The 14,049-nt window shown below is 60.3% G+C and overlaps 1 protein-coding gene across 1 annotated transcript in view; it reads left to right on the top strand.

The window, feature by feature from the left end:
* The first annotated feature begins 1,357 nt into the window (after positions 1 to 1,357).
* Positions 1,358 to 14,049, top strand: part of SLC7A10 (solute carrier family 7 member 10) — a 15,471-nt gene continuing 2,779 nt past the window's right edge. Inside the window, exons 1-5 of the mRNA XM_024132692.1 lie at positions 1,358 to 1,517; positions 10,474 to 10,678; positions 12,750 to 12,901; positions 13,162 to 13,287; positions 13,374 to 13,527. Of these exons, the coding sequence (XP_023988460.1) occupies positions 1,367 to 1,517; positions 10,474 to 10,678; positions 12,750 to 12,901; positions 13,162 to 13,287; positions 13,374 to 13,527 (788 nt within the window). The 5' untranslated portion in view covers positions 1,358 to 1,366. The remainder of the gene's footprint in view (positions 1,518 to 10,473; positions 10,679 to 12,749; positions 12,902 to 13,161; positions 13,288 to 13,373; positions 13,528 to 14,049) is intronic.

Here is a 14,049-nt window from a genome sequence, read left to right on the forward strand (position 1 = left end):
ACCCCCGGTCCGCCCGTCGGACCAGGGCGACCCCCACCCCCACCCCGCAAGCCCCGAGGCCGCGGGCGGGGGAAGGACGGGGCGCCCGGCACGGCCTCATCCACATGCAGGGGACGGCGCGTCGCTGCGGCCGCCAGGAAGGGACAAAGGCTGTTCCGCCGCCGGCCGCACAGTGCCAGGCTCGCCCCGCCCGCCGCCCCGGTGGCCCCCGACGCGGCCCCCCTTGCGTCTGTCCCGCCGGCCCGGCTGCACAGTCCGGACGGCTTCCGGGAGGAGGAGGCAGCCTCCCTCGGACCCTGCACGCCCTACCTCCTCCTGCGACCCCAGGGGCCACAGCCCCTTCTCCGTGTCTCCCGGGCAGTTGAGGTGGCCTCGTCTCTTGAGCTGAAGAGACTCAAGAGACGAGGGGCCTTCGCCAAAGACCCGAGTTCTAGTCCACTGAGCCCCAACTCTGTGGCCAGGCGTCTGCGGGTAGAACCTGCCGGACCCAGTCCAGAGCCGGGCTGGGCGGCAGAGGGCGGGGGAAGGTAAGGTTTAGAGCAGAACCCCTTCCAGGACCCCCACAAGGCACTGGGTCCCGTCTGGATGACGGTTAGGGGCTCCAGAGTCTTCACCCCGACCCTGTCTCCCCAGACTTTTGATGATGGGGGCTTAGGGTCTCGTGACCCCAGGGGATCCTGGACAAAGCCCCCACCCCTCTGAGAGCTATACCTCACACACCCCCATCAGCGTCTGGAAGCCAAGGAGGCATCAGAAAGGGTTTGCACTTCGGCCCTGCCACTTGCCCTGTGACCTTCCTTACTAGCCCGGGGCCTCAGCTTTCACCTGTAGAGTGAGCCCAATCTCCACCCCTCTCCCCGTACACACACTCTAGGGGTCCGTGCCAGGATTTAAGGAGTATGGCAGCTCTGGCGCACAGCAGGTCTCAATACACAGACGGCTATTATTTTTGCCAGCTTCCTCAGTCTCCCTGAGGGCAGGGAGAGTCCTGCCTCTGAGCCCTGCTCCCCCGCCCCCACCCCAGGCCTCCTTCCTAGGCCTTCTTGGGTCCAGGAAGTTCTTCCTGGGTCTGCCCCAAGTCCTCTCCTTCCTTCCAGGCCCGCGTTGGGAGGGTGGGGGCCACGGGGGGGAGTTCCCTTTAAGGAAGGTGGGGGAGGGGGCTGCTGGCCGGTCCTCCTTCCGTCCCTCCCTGGTCCCCGCGGGCCGGGGCTCGGGGCCAGAGCCCCGCGCCAGCGCATGCGCCCGCCTGTGGGCGCTGTCCGGGCTGCGAGAGCGGCGCGCACCGACAGCCGGACGGACGGACTGACCGGCGGCTGGTCGGACAGACGGGGCAGCGCAGGGAGCTGGGACGCGGCGGGACAGCGACATGGCCGGCCACACGCAGCAGCCGAGCGGGCGCGGGAACCCGGGCCCTGCTCCCTCGCCCTCCCCCGGCCCGGGCCCCGGGCCCGGCGCCTCGGAGCGGGTGGCGCTCAAGAAGGAGATCGGGCTGGTGAGCGCCTGCACCATCATCATCGGTGAGCGGGCGCGGGGCGGGCAGGTGCCTGGGGCGGCAGGGCCTAAGGCGCACAGCGGCTCGGAACAAGGGGCACCCCTCTCCGGGCGCGCCTACCGGTCTGAGACGGTGGAACATGGATGAGGGGATGCCCGCCCGGGGGCACCTGCTGTGTCTCCCCTCACACAGCAGCCACGGGGCTTCTTGTTTCCACCTCCCCAAGTGCCCCGAATTTTTGCGCTTGAAGGAGGTGCAGGTCCCATCCACCGCTGGAATCCTTCTCCTGCCTTTACTTCGCCGTGGACTTCCACAAGGCAGTTACCCTCAGTCTTCTCGTCTATAGCATGGAGATGGCTGTGGTCCTGCCTTGAGTGCGGGAGTCTTGCAAGTGTGGGAACTCGGTAAGCTGACCCCCGCTAAGGCCCCAAGTTCTGGGTCTTGTGGCTTAAACTGAGTTCCTACTGTGTGCAGGTGCCGTGCAGCGTGAATGATTTATTCTTCGCAAGCAGGAGGGACTGTGGGTAGCCTGGACAGGTAGAGCCAGCCCAGAGGGGCAATCGGTTCAGAGTATATAATTAGTGCAGAATTCTGCAGCAGGACCCTGGCGGAGGGGGAGGAGCAGCCAGTGACTGGGGGAGGCCCAGTTGGGGTGGGCAGACCCAGCCTGCGAAAGGCCAGCTGCTTCCTGGGCTTCCCCACCTGAGAATGAGTCTGTGCATCCTGCCCCCATTTGGGGACTTCTGGGTAGGCAGAGGGCTCAGGGCACAGAGAGAACAGTGGTGGGGTTTTCCTCCTTCTGTCCCAAGTCAAGAACACTGATGCCTCAGGAACTGGCTCACCCAGACCTGTGCCTGTGTCCACACCAGGTGCCTCAGAGACCCTCGTGGGAGGAGTCTGTTCCATCTCCTGTGTCCCAGGAGACACAGGCTGGAAGGATGAATGGCAAGGGTCTTGACCACTCTCACTTTACCAACTGCCCAGTCCTCCCCTCCCCAGCCAGTGGGTGCTGCTTGTGCATTCACTGCCCACCCATCCTCAGACCCTTGGAGATGGAAAAAGTTGGGGGCTCAGGAGGGCAGACTGGTGTCTCCACCTCCTCCTCCTCTGCCCCCACACTGGGAGTTCCTGGACCAAGGTTGGGGTCTAGCTCTTGGTCATGCCCTGCACTCGCACCGAGAACTGCCCCAGCACACAGCCCTTGTGCAGGTACCTCTCTGTCTCACCCGCTTGCACCTGGAAAGGTGTCTTCTAGGAGCTGGTCCCGATCTGGTCCAGAGACCTTCTTGACCAAGAGTGCCCCTGCTTGACTGCTGGGAGGAAGGGCTGGTTCCAGGGATTTGGCCAGGGTACTGGTTAGAGCTTTGCCCTGGCCCACACCCTCTCCAGGAGCTGTGCCCTCAGGAAGAGGAAGCCCATACATCATGGGTGGGCCTTGGGGTCAAGAGGCTGACTGTGTCTGAAGCCAGCTACAGTGCCCGGCAGGTGCAGGGAGAGACGTGGTACTTGCTGGGCTGCCTCAGCTAAACCCAGCACCCTCGAGCTGTATTCCTACTCTTCCTCCTCCCCGCCTCCCATCCCCCTCAGGACAGGCAGAGGCTGCTGGCTCCTTTCTCCTCAAAAGAGGGCCCTGGTGGTGATGGTGGGAGTGGATGAGGCTAATTCTGCAAGAATTTTTCTGTGCGGCACAGCTCTGCCCTTACAGCTCACCCACTTTTCATACCATTTTTGCTGTTCCAGGTCCACTGCCCTCTTGGCTTCAGGCCTTGAAGACTGAGCTGGGGCTAGGAGTGACTTAGCCAAGAGTGGCGGACTCAGGAACAGAACCCAGATGACCTGACTCCAGCCCAGGACACTCAGGGGTGGTCCTATAAGCCTGCTTGGGGAACTTTGAGGGGTTTCAGCAGGCAGGAGGCTGGACTGGGCAGGAGACAGACAAGGGGAGAAGGGGACAAGGGGACCTGGTCCAGAAGGTGACAGATGACGGAGGAGGCAGGGGTGGGCTGAATCACTGCACTGCCCTCCCTAGACTGATGCCCTGAAGGCCCCCACTTCCTCCCCTTTCACTGTTCTGGTAGCCCGGACTCCCACATCCTTCCCCACTTTCCTGCCCTGGGGAGCCTGGTCAAAGTAAAAAATGTCTGCCAAGTGTCATAGTTTAGCCTTAAAAGTCTTGAAAACTTTATAGTTTCCTCCATAATCTTTCTTGTTTGATAGCAGCTTATTATCTCCAAAACTTCCAAATAGACCCTCCCAGCAGATCCGATCATTCTCTCCTCTTGTAACGCCTGCCCCAGGCTGAGGAGTAGGAATGGAATGACATAAAAGGGCTTTGGGCTAGAACAAGACTCCACCTAAAATGTGTTTAGGACAGCACCTGCTGGCTGCAGCAAGCACAACTGGAGGGGAACGGGCCAGCCTGGAGGAAAAAGAGCCTTCTGGGGCAGGGACTGTGCAAGACATCACCACACCCAATGCCTATTCAGAAAAACACACCTTACTACATTATGAAAGCATGTTCTCCCTTTATCTCATTTGATTGCCTGCCTTGCAAGATGGGAATTTTTATACCCATTTTACAGGTGTAGAAACTGAGGTTGGAAGTTAAATAACAATGCTGCAAGTGGTGGACTCGGAATTTGGAACCAGAATTGGACTCTTCTCCCAATCCAGTGCCCTTCTTCACACTGCTCTGGTGCAGGGCAAAACTGGGGCCAGATGCAGAGCCCGTGATGGGGGAAGGTTGAAGATTGATCCGGGAGCTCATCCAACCAGGATTTAGTGCGCTCGCCACTCTACTATGGGTAGATGAACAAACAGGTGGACAGAGAAATAGCCTCTGACTCCCCCACCCCCACCCAGGGCTGTATGTACAGGGTCTCTTGTCCTGGCTCAGGGACCACAACCAGCTCCCTCCCCATCCACACGCAAGGAAGGGTCGTGCCCAGGTTCAGCAGAGTGGGAATCAGCCGGGTCTGCTGACCAGACTGTCCTGTCCTTCGCTCTCTCCCTTTGACTCAAATATCCAGCCCATGTTTGTGGATCAGGCTCAAGTATGTTCTAGGACTCAAGGACCTCCTTCATGAACCCTGTCTCCTTAGGAGCTAATCTCTACTCATCCAGCCATGGCCAGGTCCCTCCGTTGTCTCTGGGGCTGGAGGTGCTGGGCTGCTCAGAGGATAGCCCTCTCCAGAACCCCAACCCATCCTCCCCGGGACCCTGAGGGGACATAAAACCACACAGGAGGCTGTCTGTACCTCACCATAGCCCCAATTTACAGATGAGGAAACTGGGGTCCTGAGGCTGCAACCAGCCCAGGGTCAGATGCCCTTGGTATGCTCTAAGACACCTTTGGGGGCTGAAGCAGCTCTGGCTACAAGGATGGGGCCTGCTAGCTCTGGTCACTGACGCTCATTCATCTATTCAACAGTTAGGTACTAGACAGTGCTGGGCACTGTTCTAGGTGCTGGAGACATAACAGGGAACAAGACAGACAAAATCCCTGTCCTCCTGGAGCTGACATTCCAGCATGGAAGTCAAAGAGCAAACAAGATAAACAAGCTGAATGTTTAGCTGCCAGGGTAATGATAAGTGCTAAGGTGAGAAAATGAAGGAGGGAGGATTGTAGGTAGGAGATGAGTCAGGAGTGACATGGGGTGCAGTCTGTGTAGGCCTTGCAGCCACAGTAAAGACTTTGCTTTTTTCTCTTTGTCAGGTGGGAGGCTGGGAGGGCTTTGGGCAGAAGTGGGATGGCATGGGGTAGGATGGGATGGGGTGGCACGGGGTGGGATGGGATGGCACGGGGTGGGATGGCATGGGGTGGCACGGGGTGGGATGGCATGGGGTGGCACGGGGTGGGATGGGATGGCATGGGTGGGATGGCATGGGGTGGCACGGGGTGGGATGGCATGGGGTGGCACGGCATGGCATGGCCTGGGGCTTACTGTGTAGAAGAGGCTGTGGGCAGAAGAGGCAGAAGCTGGAAGCCCAGTCAGGAGGGTACTTGAGTCACCTGGGTAAGAGATGATGGTGGTTCAGAGCAGGGTGGCAGCAGTGGAGGTGCTGAGAGGAGGTTCAGTCCTAGGTGTGTTTGGAAGATTGAGCCAAATGTGTTGAACTGGACACAAGGTATAGCAGAGTGGGGTCTGGGTGACAGCAGGTTGGGGCCTGAGCAGCTGGGAGCATGGTTTGCCATTAATTGACCCGGGAAGACTGTGAGATGAGCAGGTCCAGGGGAGAGAGTTCCACACCCCTGCTCACCCCTCTCTCGGAAGGAAAGTGGGTTAGGCCGGAGGCGCACGCTGACCAATTGGCAATTCCAGGCATGTCCCGGGAACGTCCCCACTCACCTCCCTGGAGTTCTGCCAACACCTCAGCGGGCACTGCTGTCCCCCCTAGAGGGTGCCTGACATGCTCACCACAAGGACACTGTGCTGGGAGTCACAGGCTTCACCCAGAGCAATAGCAGGGCCCCCAAAGCAGGGCTCTGGCCGCTGACCCCAGGGTGTTGAGGTCCCATAGGGTTCAAATCCAAAGGCCAGCTTGGGTGGCCTGGGGTGTCTCCAAGGTAGATGCCAATAGTGAGACCCATAAGCACTTCCTGGGGCCTCTGATGTAGTAGGCAGTGTGGGAACAGACCCACATCACTGCCTCATCTCCCCATCTTACAGATAAGAAGTTTCAGAGAGTGAAGTACCTTGTCCACAGCCTCCCGCCATGAGGGATCTGGGATTCAAACCCAGATGTAGGGGTTCTCAACTAGTAATTGGCCCTGCCCATGGCCTCAGGGGCCTTGGGACTTACCAACGGGGATTTAGAGCTCTTCCCCACGGGGATTTGGAGCTCTTCCCCGGAGCCCTCATGGGTCACATCCTAACAGGGAGGTGCTGGGACTCATTGCCCAGGGCAAGAGAAGGAGTCCTGGCCTATGGCCAGCCCCTGATCAGACCCAGGAGCCCTGAGCTACTCTCTGCCAGGCCAGCAGGCCAGCATGGCAGGAGGAGGCCCCGCCATGGCCCTGCTCGCGGAAGAGGCAGGCATAAGCCAGGTGCGTGTAAGGGGACCTAGGCCCTGTGGGTTCCCTGTCCTTCTAGGGGGCTTGGACTTCTCATCTCAGCAAGCCAGGGCACAGACCCCGCCCTCTGGGAATGCAGGGTCCACCCAGGATGGCAAATAAAGGAGTCACTTCTTGGCCATACTCCAGGTACCATGGGAGAGGAGCAGGGGCCAGGTTATAGGAATCAGGATGGGAGATCAGGGAGGGCTTCCTGGGGGTGGCGTTGCTTCTGGGAAGCCATTGAGCTGGGGAGAGACCTGCCACAGTGTGGGACAGAGGGCCCCAAGCAGAAACTGTGTTTCCTTGGGCCCCGTGCAGATGTGCAGGACGTGTCCCTCCTGCCCAGCAGTGCCTCAGCCAAAGTCAGTGTTGCACCAGCCCTCTGCTGCCCCCTAGCCCAGTGGCCCTTCCTGGCACAAGGGGAAACTGAGGCCCAGGGAGCAGCACGGGCCTGAGGTCACACAACAGACTCCTGAAAGTGTTCTAGGGATGAGGGGTGGTGCCAGCAGCCTGACAGGACCTCCCTGACCCCTCCCCCAAATCCGACTCTGCACGTTCCCCACACACACACAGAGGGCAGCTGGCCCCTTCCACCCACACGACCTCCGCAGTCCACCCCTGTGACCTCCGTGGTCGGCTCATGCCTCCCAGAAATAGGTCAGCACTTACCGCTGCAGCCGGGGGAACAATGGCTCTTTCTTCGTTCCTTCACGGAGCCGGGTAAGCCCCATCAGGCCACACATCTTAATGTGATAAAAAACCACCCAGCTTGGCCTGAGGGAAGAGGGGTGGGAGGAGACTGGAGAGGGGCCCCCTAGTTGAGGGACTCACATCCTCACCCACCTTCCTGGGAGCTCTGGCTCTGCCAAGGACCTGCAGGGACCACAAGGCGGCCGTCCCACTGGGTGGATGGGAACATGGAGGTCTCGGAACCTGCATTTCTCCAGCCGGCCGTCAATCAGACACCTGACCAGGTGCTCAGCAGTATCTCCCGGCCCATCCCACAGTCTGTGGTTCCTGCCCCTCCTCCCGAGGGCTGAGAAGGGGGGCCTGGACCCACCACCAGGAGGCCTGGGCAGGCTCCCCTGCAGCACTGCCTTACAGCTCCATGGTCCCTTCTCCACACCTCCTGAAGTCATTCCGTGCTGGAGACACCCACCCCTGTCCTCAGCAACACCCCTCCTTCTCCCTGCCCTCTGCTCCTCACCCAAGCCACCGCCCCGCTTGCTCCTTGCAGAGCCCCGACCAGCCCACATGGTGCCAAGAGCAGCCAGTGGACCTCGATGGGGTTTTCTGCCACCTTCCAGCACAAACCTGAGGCAGATGCTGGAGGCTGTCCAGGCCCAGAGGAAGAAGCCCCCAGAGAGCTCAGGGACACCTGCTGGCACATGTGTTCCTTTGAGCCACGTGGGGAGAAGTCCTGCACTGTTGCCCGCGGCCACGTGTCTAAAACAATAGCAATCCTCACCCCACCCCCCCGGCCCATCCCCCGAGTCTTCAGCCACTGGGCACAGACAAGTGATGTGTCCCTTTCAAATCCCAGCCTTGGAGGAGGAGGTGCCAGGTGTGGCTTCCCCGAGGGCTACACTCGTGAGGCCCCGTCAGGCTGAGTTGTGTAGGGTGGTGGGCGTCCCCACAGGGTGGGTGGCTCAGGGCCCTGGATGCACCCAGCTCCTTCCAAGGCCACCCAGCCCCCACTGGCTTCCAACCTCCCTGGCTTTTGGCAAATCCCACTCCACCAGGTCCTGAGAACAGAGGCTCTACTGCTGGATAGAGCAAACGCAAAGGCTCTTTAGAAGCCTAATAGCCCACCCAGGCCCTGGGCCCCGTGGTAGATGAAGGAAGAGGCCCCTCTCTCCCTGGAAGTGAGCTGAGGGCACAGCTTACCTCTGGGGCTGGGAGACAGGAATTCTTTCCTCCTTATCTGGATGTATTTAGGGCTCCTGGGACGTGACTAGAAAACCAAGTGGGACGTCGTGGCCGTCCAGACTGGAAATCTGTGCCGGCCGGGTGGGGGTGGGGTAGGACTGTGGACAGGGAACGCATGCAGATGGGCCGCCCCAGCTGTGTCCTCGTCCAGACCCGCCTGTGGGTCTGGCAGGTGGGGCAGGCAGGGTCTGCCCTGATGGACGTGTGCTCCCCCCGGGCCCCGGAAGGTGGGGCCATCTCGTGGAGGGGCTGAGCCCCGGGTTCCAGCAGTGTTGCTTTTTTCTTCATGTGGCCTGTGGGTTCTGGGATTACTTCCTCTTGGGCAGGCCCTAGTCCAAATCACCAGTGATGTGACCTGATTCATTTGCACAGATGATGAGACCCGGCTAACGCAGAACATTGCCCTCTTTGCCCTAACTGCCAGGGAGCTCAGGGCTAAGTGGGCGCTCAGCGTTTTGCTCATCCTGGGAACCTGCTCTGCAGCCCACAGCTTGGCCCTCTGAGCGTTTCCCATTGTTCTGCTCCCAGACCCCAGGAGCGCCCTACAACGCCCATCCTTCCAAAACTCAGACTCGGCCCAGGGGCAGGCCAGGCCTTCTGTGACCCATGACCTGGCAGATTCCACTGGCACCCAAGCCTAGGAAGCTAGCCACCCCCTCTGCTCCTGCCTACAGCGCCCTTCTGGGAGGGCCGAGTGGAGGCTGCTGTCCCCCACTTCACAGAGGAGGAGATCAGTCCTTCGGTGGCATTGGTGCCACTTTGGGCATCAGGCCATTCACTCATCCTGTAGTTTGCTCAACAGATGTGTATTGAGCACCAACTGTGTGCTGGAGGCCCAAGGTGAGGTCGCAGACAGTACACAGAGAATGACGCAAAGATGCAAAGGACATCTGGATACAGCTGTGAATGAGCTGAGGCTTCCCATACAGCACCTCGCTGAATCCTCACAACAGTTCCATTGTATAGACGGGACTCAAGAGGTGACGTGAGTGGGGAGAGGTTCCCTGCCTCCTGAGCCCCAGCCAGAGTTTCCCACTGTGGTCCTAGGATTAGAGCAGTGACCCCTGTTTGCAACCAGTGAGCTGTTCCCAAGGGAGAGGCATCTGTGTCCGGACCCCAGGCTGAGCCAACTGAGTCCTGCCAGCCTGCCATCATCCACCCCATCCCTTCCACGATGGCTGCTAAGCAACCCCCAGCCCTGAAAATGCACCAGCTCCTCTCCCACACCCCACTGACCCTTGCCCAGGACCTGAAACATTTTAACAATGCCAGGAAACCAGGTCTCTTCCAAGTCTGTGTCCACAGCATGGGTCCTAGGTCAGGGAGGAGCCCAGCAGGCAAAGGGCTCTTTAATAGTGAAAGAGGAGATGGAAGATAAAGAAAGAAAGTACGGAGCAGGGTCTGGGGCTGTGAAGTGGGAGGAGGAGCCTTACCGGTGTGGTCAAGGAGGGCTTCATGGAGGAGGTGCCAGTCCCCAAGCCACTCCATGAGTTTGGATTTCGGTGAATAGGAAGGTGGCAAGAGAGTATCATGGTCAAGGTCTTGCTTTAGGTGGCCAGCTCTGGCCAGGCTGGGAGGAAGCCAGGTGACTGGAGGCTGACAAGCCTGGAGGCCTTGGCCAGGGGCGAGGGGCTGGGCCAGGGCCCTGTGGGGATGCACAGGAGTGGCTGCCACTCTGCCACTGCTTGTGCTTGCCCCATCTCATGGTTGTTAGTTGGGGGCAGAGGAACTCGGAACAGGACCCATCTCTGGCAGGGGAGCCTATCTGGACAAAGTGCCACTCCCATGCCAGGGGCTGGGGAGGGGAGATGAGGTGGCCAGAGTGGGACTTGCAGGGTTTGAGGGACCCATGGCATCCACATGCCTCCAGACCCACCCTCCTCCTTGAGGGAACAGCCCGGGCTCCCCTCCTCACTGCAGCATCTGGAGCTGCACAGAGAGGCTGCCCTGCTGGGGGCGCCCAGACCTGATGCCTCCCCGCCTCTTCCCCCCACAGGAAACATCATCGGCTCGGGCATCTTCATCTCCCCCAAGGGGGTCCTAGAGCACTGTGGCTCCGTGGGTCTGGCCCTCTTCGTCTGGGTCCTGGGTGGGGGCATCACTGCCTTGGGCTCACTCTGCTACGCGGAGCTGGGAGTCGCCATCCCCAAGTCTGGTGGGGACTACGCCTATGTCACCGAGATCTTCGGGGGCCTGGCTGGGTGAGTGTGGGGCACCAGCAGCCGTGGGGTGGTGACAGCCTCTCCAGAATGGATGGCCAGCTGGGCCCAGGACCCCAGTGTCCTCCTCTGCTTCTCACATCGCAGGGAGGTCATGGGAGCGGATGGAGGGAAGGGGAGGTGTTGGGCAGCCTTCTAAGGCCGGGGTGGGTGGGACCAATGTCCACCCCACTCCAGCTGGCCCCTTGACCTCTCTGTGCTTCCTTTTAAATAGAGCTCCTCTAAGCCCCACTCTCCACCCAGGTGCTTATGGGTGGGGAGGACCTTACTATGGAAACCTCTAGATCATGCCAACACCCAGTCAGGGACACCTTGACGTTAGTAAACTAAACGCAGGGTCGGGGGCGGGCATGATAGTCCTATCAACGCCCTGCAAGAGGTCCCCTTTAAATAGCTCCCAATGCTCCTTTATTCACCGTGAACATTAGCTGAGCACCTACTGTGTGCTGAGGGCCAGGACGCAATGATAAAAAGATCCATCCCGGGCCTCAAGTTGCTTACAGTGCAGAAGGGAAATAATCCTTCAAATGTGATTAAGACCAGGAGGATCCTTGCTTTGAAGATATGTGAGAGGCTGCAGCCCGGCAGCCAAGAGAACAGGGTGCCCACCACCCAGAGAAGACTCCCAGAAAAAACCACATTTGTGCCAAGGCTTGGAGGAAGGGTGGGGTTTTGTTGGCCAACCAGTGAGGAGGGGTAGCACATACAGAGGGTGGTGGCCTGGGCGCGCTTGGTCTGTCTGCCACGGCCACAGGTGAGGTCAGATCCATCATAGACGCCGGGGCTTGTCGGGGACGGGGCAGCCTGTAGGTGGAGGGCCATCAAAGCTATTGCAGCTATGCAGCTGAACAAAGGTACAGGAAGATTCCAGAACCATTTAGTAGTCTAAATTGGGAGGACGTGGTGGCCAGTGTGGCATGAAGGAGAGGCTTGGAGAGACTCCATAGATGGTGGTTCCTGGGATGGGGAGAGGGTTTGCCACATAGGTGGGGTCTGTGGCATGTCCGGGGAGATGCTGAGTCAGGCCTTGGGTGGGGGTTCTGGAGCGCAGAGGAAAGGTCTGGGCTGAAGTATTTAAAGTTTGGTTCTGAGGGATGTGGTCAGGGGCCTTTAACAGGGCAGTGGAGGATGGGGCTCTGGTGTTCTCCTCTGGGGAGAGGGTCCTCAAAGGGGCCTGGGACCCGAGAAAGCAGAAGAATTTTGCTGTGTGGCAGAAAACTCAAGAAGATGGGAGGGAGAGGAGGACCCGAGACCCGCCCCAAGGGCACCCAGCCTCGAGGGTGGGCGGAGGGGAGCACCCAGTATGGGAGGAGGGTCATGGAGCTAGGATGTCCCAGAAGCCAAAGGGGGAGAGGTGGTGCAAAGCAAGAGGTAAGGAAGCAGGGCTACAGAGCAAAGGTGAGGACCAAGAGGAAGCCACTGAGCTTGGTGCCCCTGGATGAGGCAATCCCTACCCTCAAGGTGGGACGGACAGGGGACTAGGACCACCCCCACGGACAGGCACTCCCCTGGGTGCAGGCAGAGCCCCCAGGAACAGGTCGGGCCTCACTCCCACGTGGGCACCCTGCAGAGGTGAGATTCTGGCAGATGGGATATAAATCACTGTCACCCCAGCCAGGGGTCTTCGCAAGGTCCGGTCCCTCGGGGACCACAGCTCAGAGTCAGCCACCTGCAGCCACAGGGCTCTGCTGAGAACTACAGCTGGAGCTGTGACTGGAGGTCCCGGGACAGCCCACCCCAGCTCAGGAACAGCCTGTGACCGGGGACTAGGTGGCCATTAGAAAAGTGGTTGGTTCCCGAGTCTCTCTCCACACCTGCCCAAGGGCAGCCCGTAGCTGTTTGCGCTGAACACCGTCTCTGTTGAAACAGGTCATAAATAGAGCAGAGACCTCGACAAGGTTGGCCCTGCCTCCCTGGACCAAAGCTGGTATCTGGCCCCCACAGCAGGCCTGGGTGCCGGGGCCCAGGGCGCAGCCCCGCTCCACACATCTGGGCCCCCTTGGCTGGGAGGGTGCCGGGAGGCCTGAGCCACTCGGGCCCTCACTCCTTCCAGCTTCCTGCTGCTCTGGAGCGCTGTCCTCATCATGTACCCCACCAGCCTGGCCGTCATCTCCATGACCTTCTCCAACTACGTGCTGCAGCCCGTGTTCCCCAACTGCATCCCCCCGGCCGCTGCTTCCCGTGCGCTCTCCATGGCCTGCCTTAGTGAGTGTCCACCGTGGGGCCAGGCTGGCCCTCTGTCCCCAGGGCCCACCCTGCTCCCTGCCCCTGTGGGGGGACTTTGGGGGGAGGTCCCTCCAGCTGTCAGTCCCCGTGAAGTCGGCCTCAGGGGTTGGGCTTCTGGCACTCCAGCTGCTGCAGGGGACACCACCCTCCTGCAGCCCGGGCTGGACTTGGCTATGGCCCACCTCGAGGGGCTTGGCCTCGGGTGCCCGCCCACCCAGTCACCCGCCCTTCCTCCTCAGTGCTCCTGACGTGGGTGAACAGCTCGAGCGTGCGCTGGGCCACGCGCATCCAGGACGTGTTCACCGGCGGGAAGCTGCTGGCCCTCTCGCTCATCATTGGCGTGGGCTTTGTCCAGATCTTCCAAGGTAGGGCCGGGCTGTGGGGTGGGGGTGGGGGAGGCTGGGCACAGGACCAGGGAGACGACGCTGACCCTTGACCTCCGGACCCCCAGGACGCTTCGAGGAGCTGAGGCCCAGCAACGCCTTCGACTTCTGGATGACGCCGTCCGTGGGTCACCTGGCCCTGGCCTTCCTCCAGGGCTCCTTTGCCTTCAGCGGCTGGAACTTCCTCAACTATGTCACCGAGGAGCTGGTGGACCCTCGAAAGTGAGTGGGGCTCCGGCCAGGCCCTGGGAAGGGGTGTGGCGTGGGGTGGGAGAGGCAGCCTCCCCACACAGAGCCGCTGTCACCTCTGGCCCATCTGGTCATCTGCCTGACCACAATGCTACCCACCGGGAACGGCTCTGGAAAGGCAGCCGGGACGCTTGTGTTCCAGCCTGACCCTGTTCTGTATGGCTGTGGATGAGTCACGGCCCCTTGCTGGGCCTCAGAAACACTGAGTATCATTGTCTTGCTGTAAATGGATCCAGCTATTTGCATTTGGCCAAAAATTACACATGTGCACACAACACGGTCCCTAAAAATGAAGCCAATGGCTCTCAGCTGGGACCCTGACAGTGAACAGTTACAGCTGGAGCTGGGGCTGATGGGAGTCCCAGGGGACCCTGGTCTGTGGACTGAGCTCTAAGGGCGCTTTGAGGATTTTCAAGGCTGATTTTGGCCGTAGGCAATGTCCTTTTCATGTGCAGACGTTAGATCCGCCCCCCCCCCCCGCCCCAGGATATGGGT

This window comes from Physeter macrocephalus, chromosome 17 (assembly GCF_002837175.3).
Source record: "Physeter macrocephalus isolate SW-GA chromosome 17, ASM283717v5, whole genome shotgun sequence".
Classification (NCBI taxonomy): Eukaryota; Metazoa; Chordata; class Mammalia; order Artiodactyla; family Physeteridae; genus Physeter; species Physeter macrocephalus.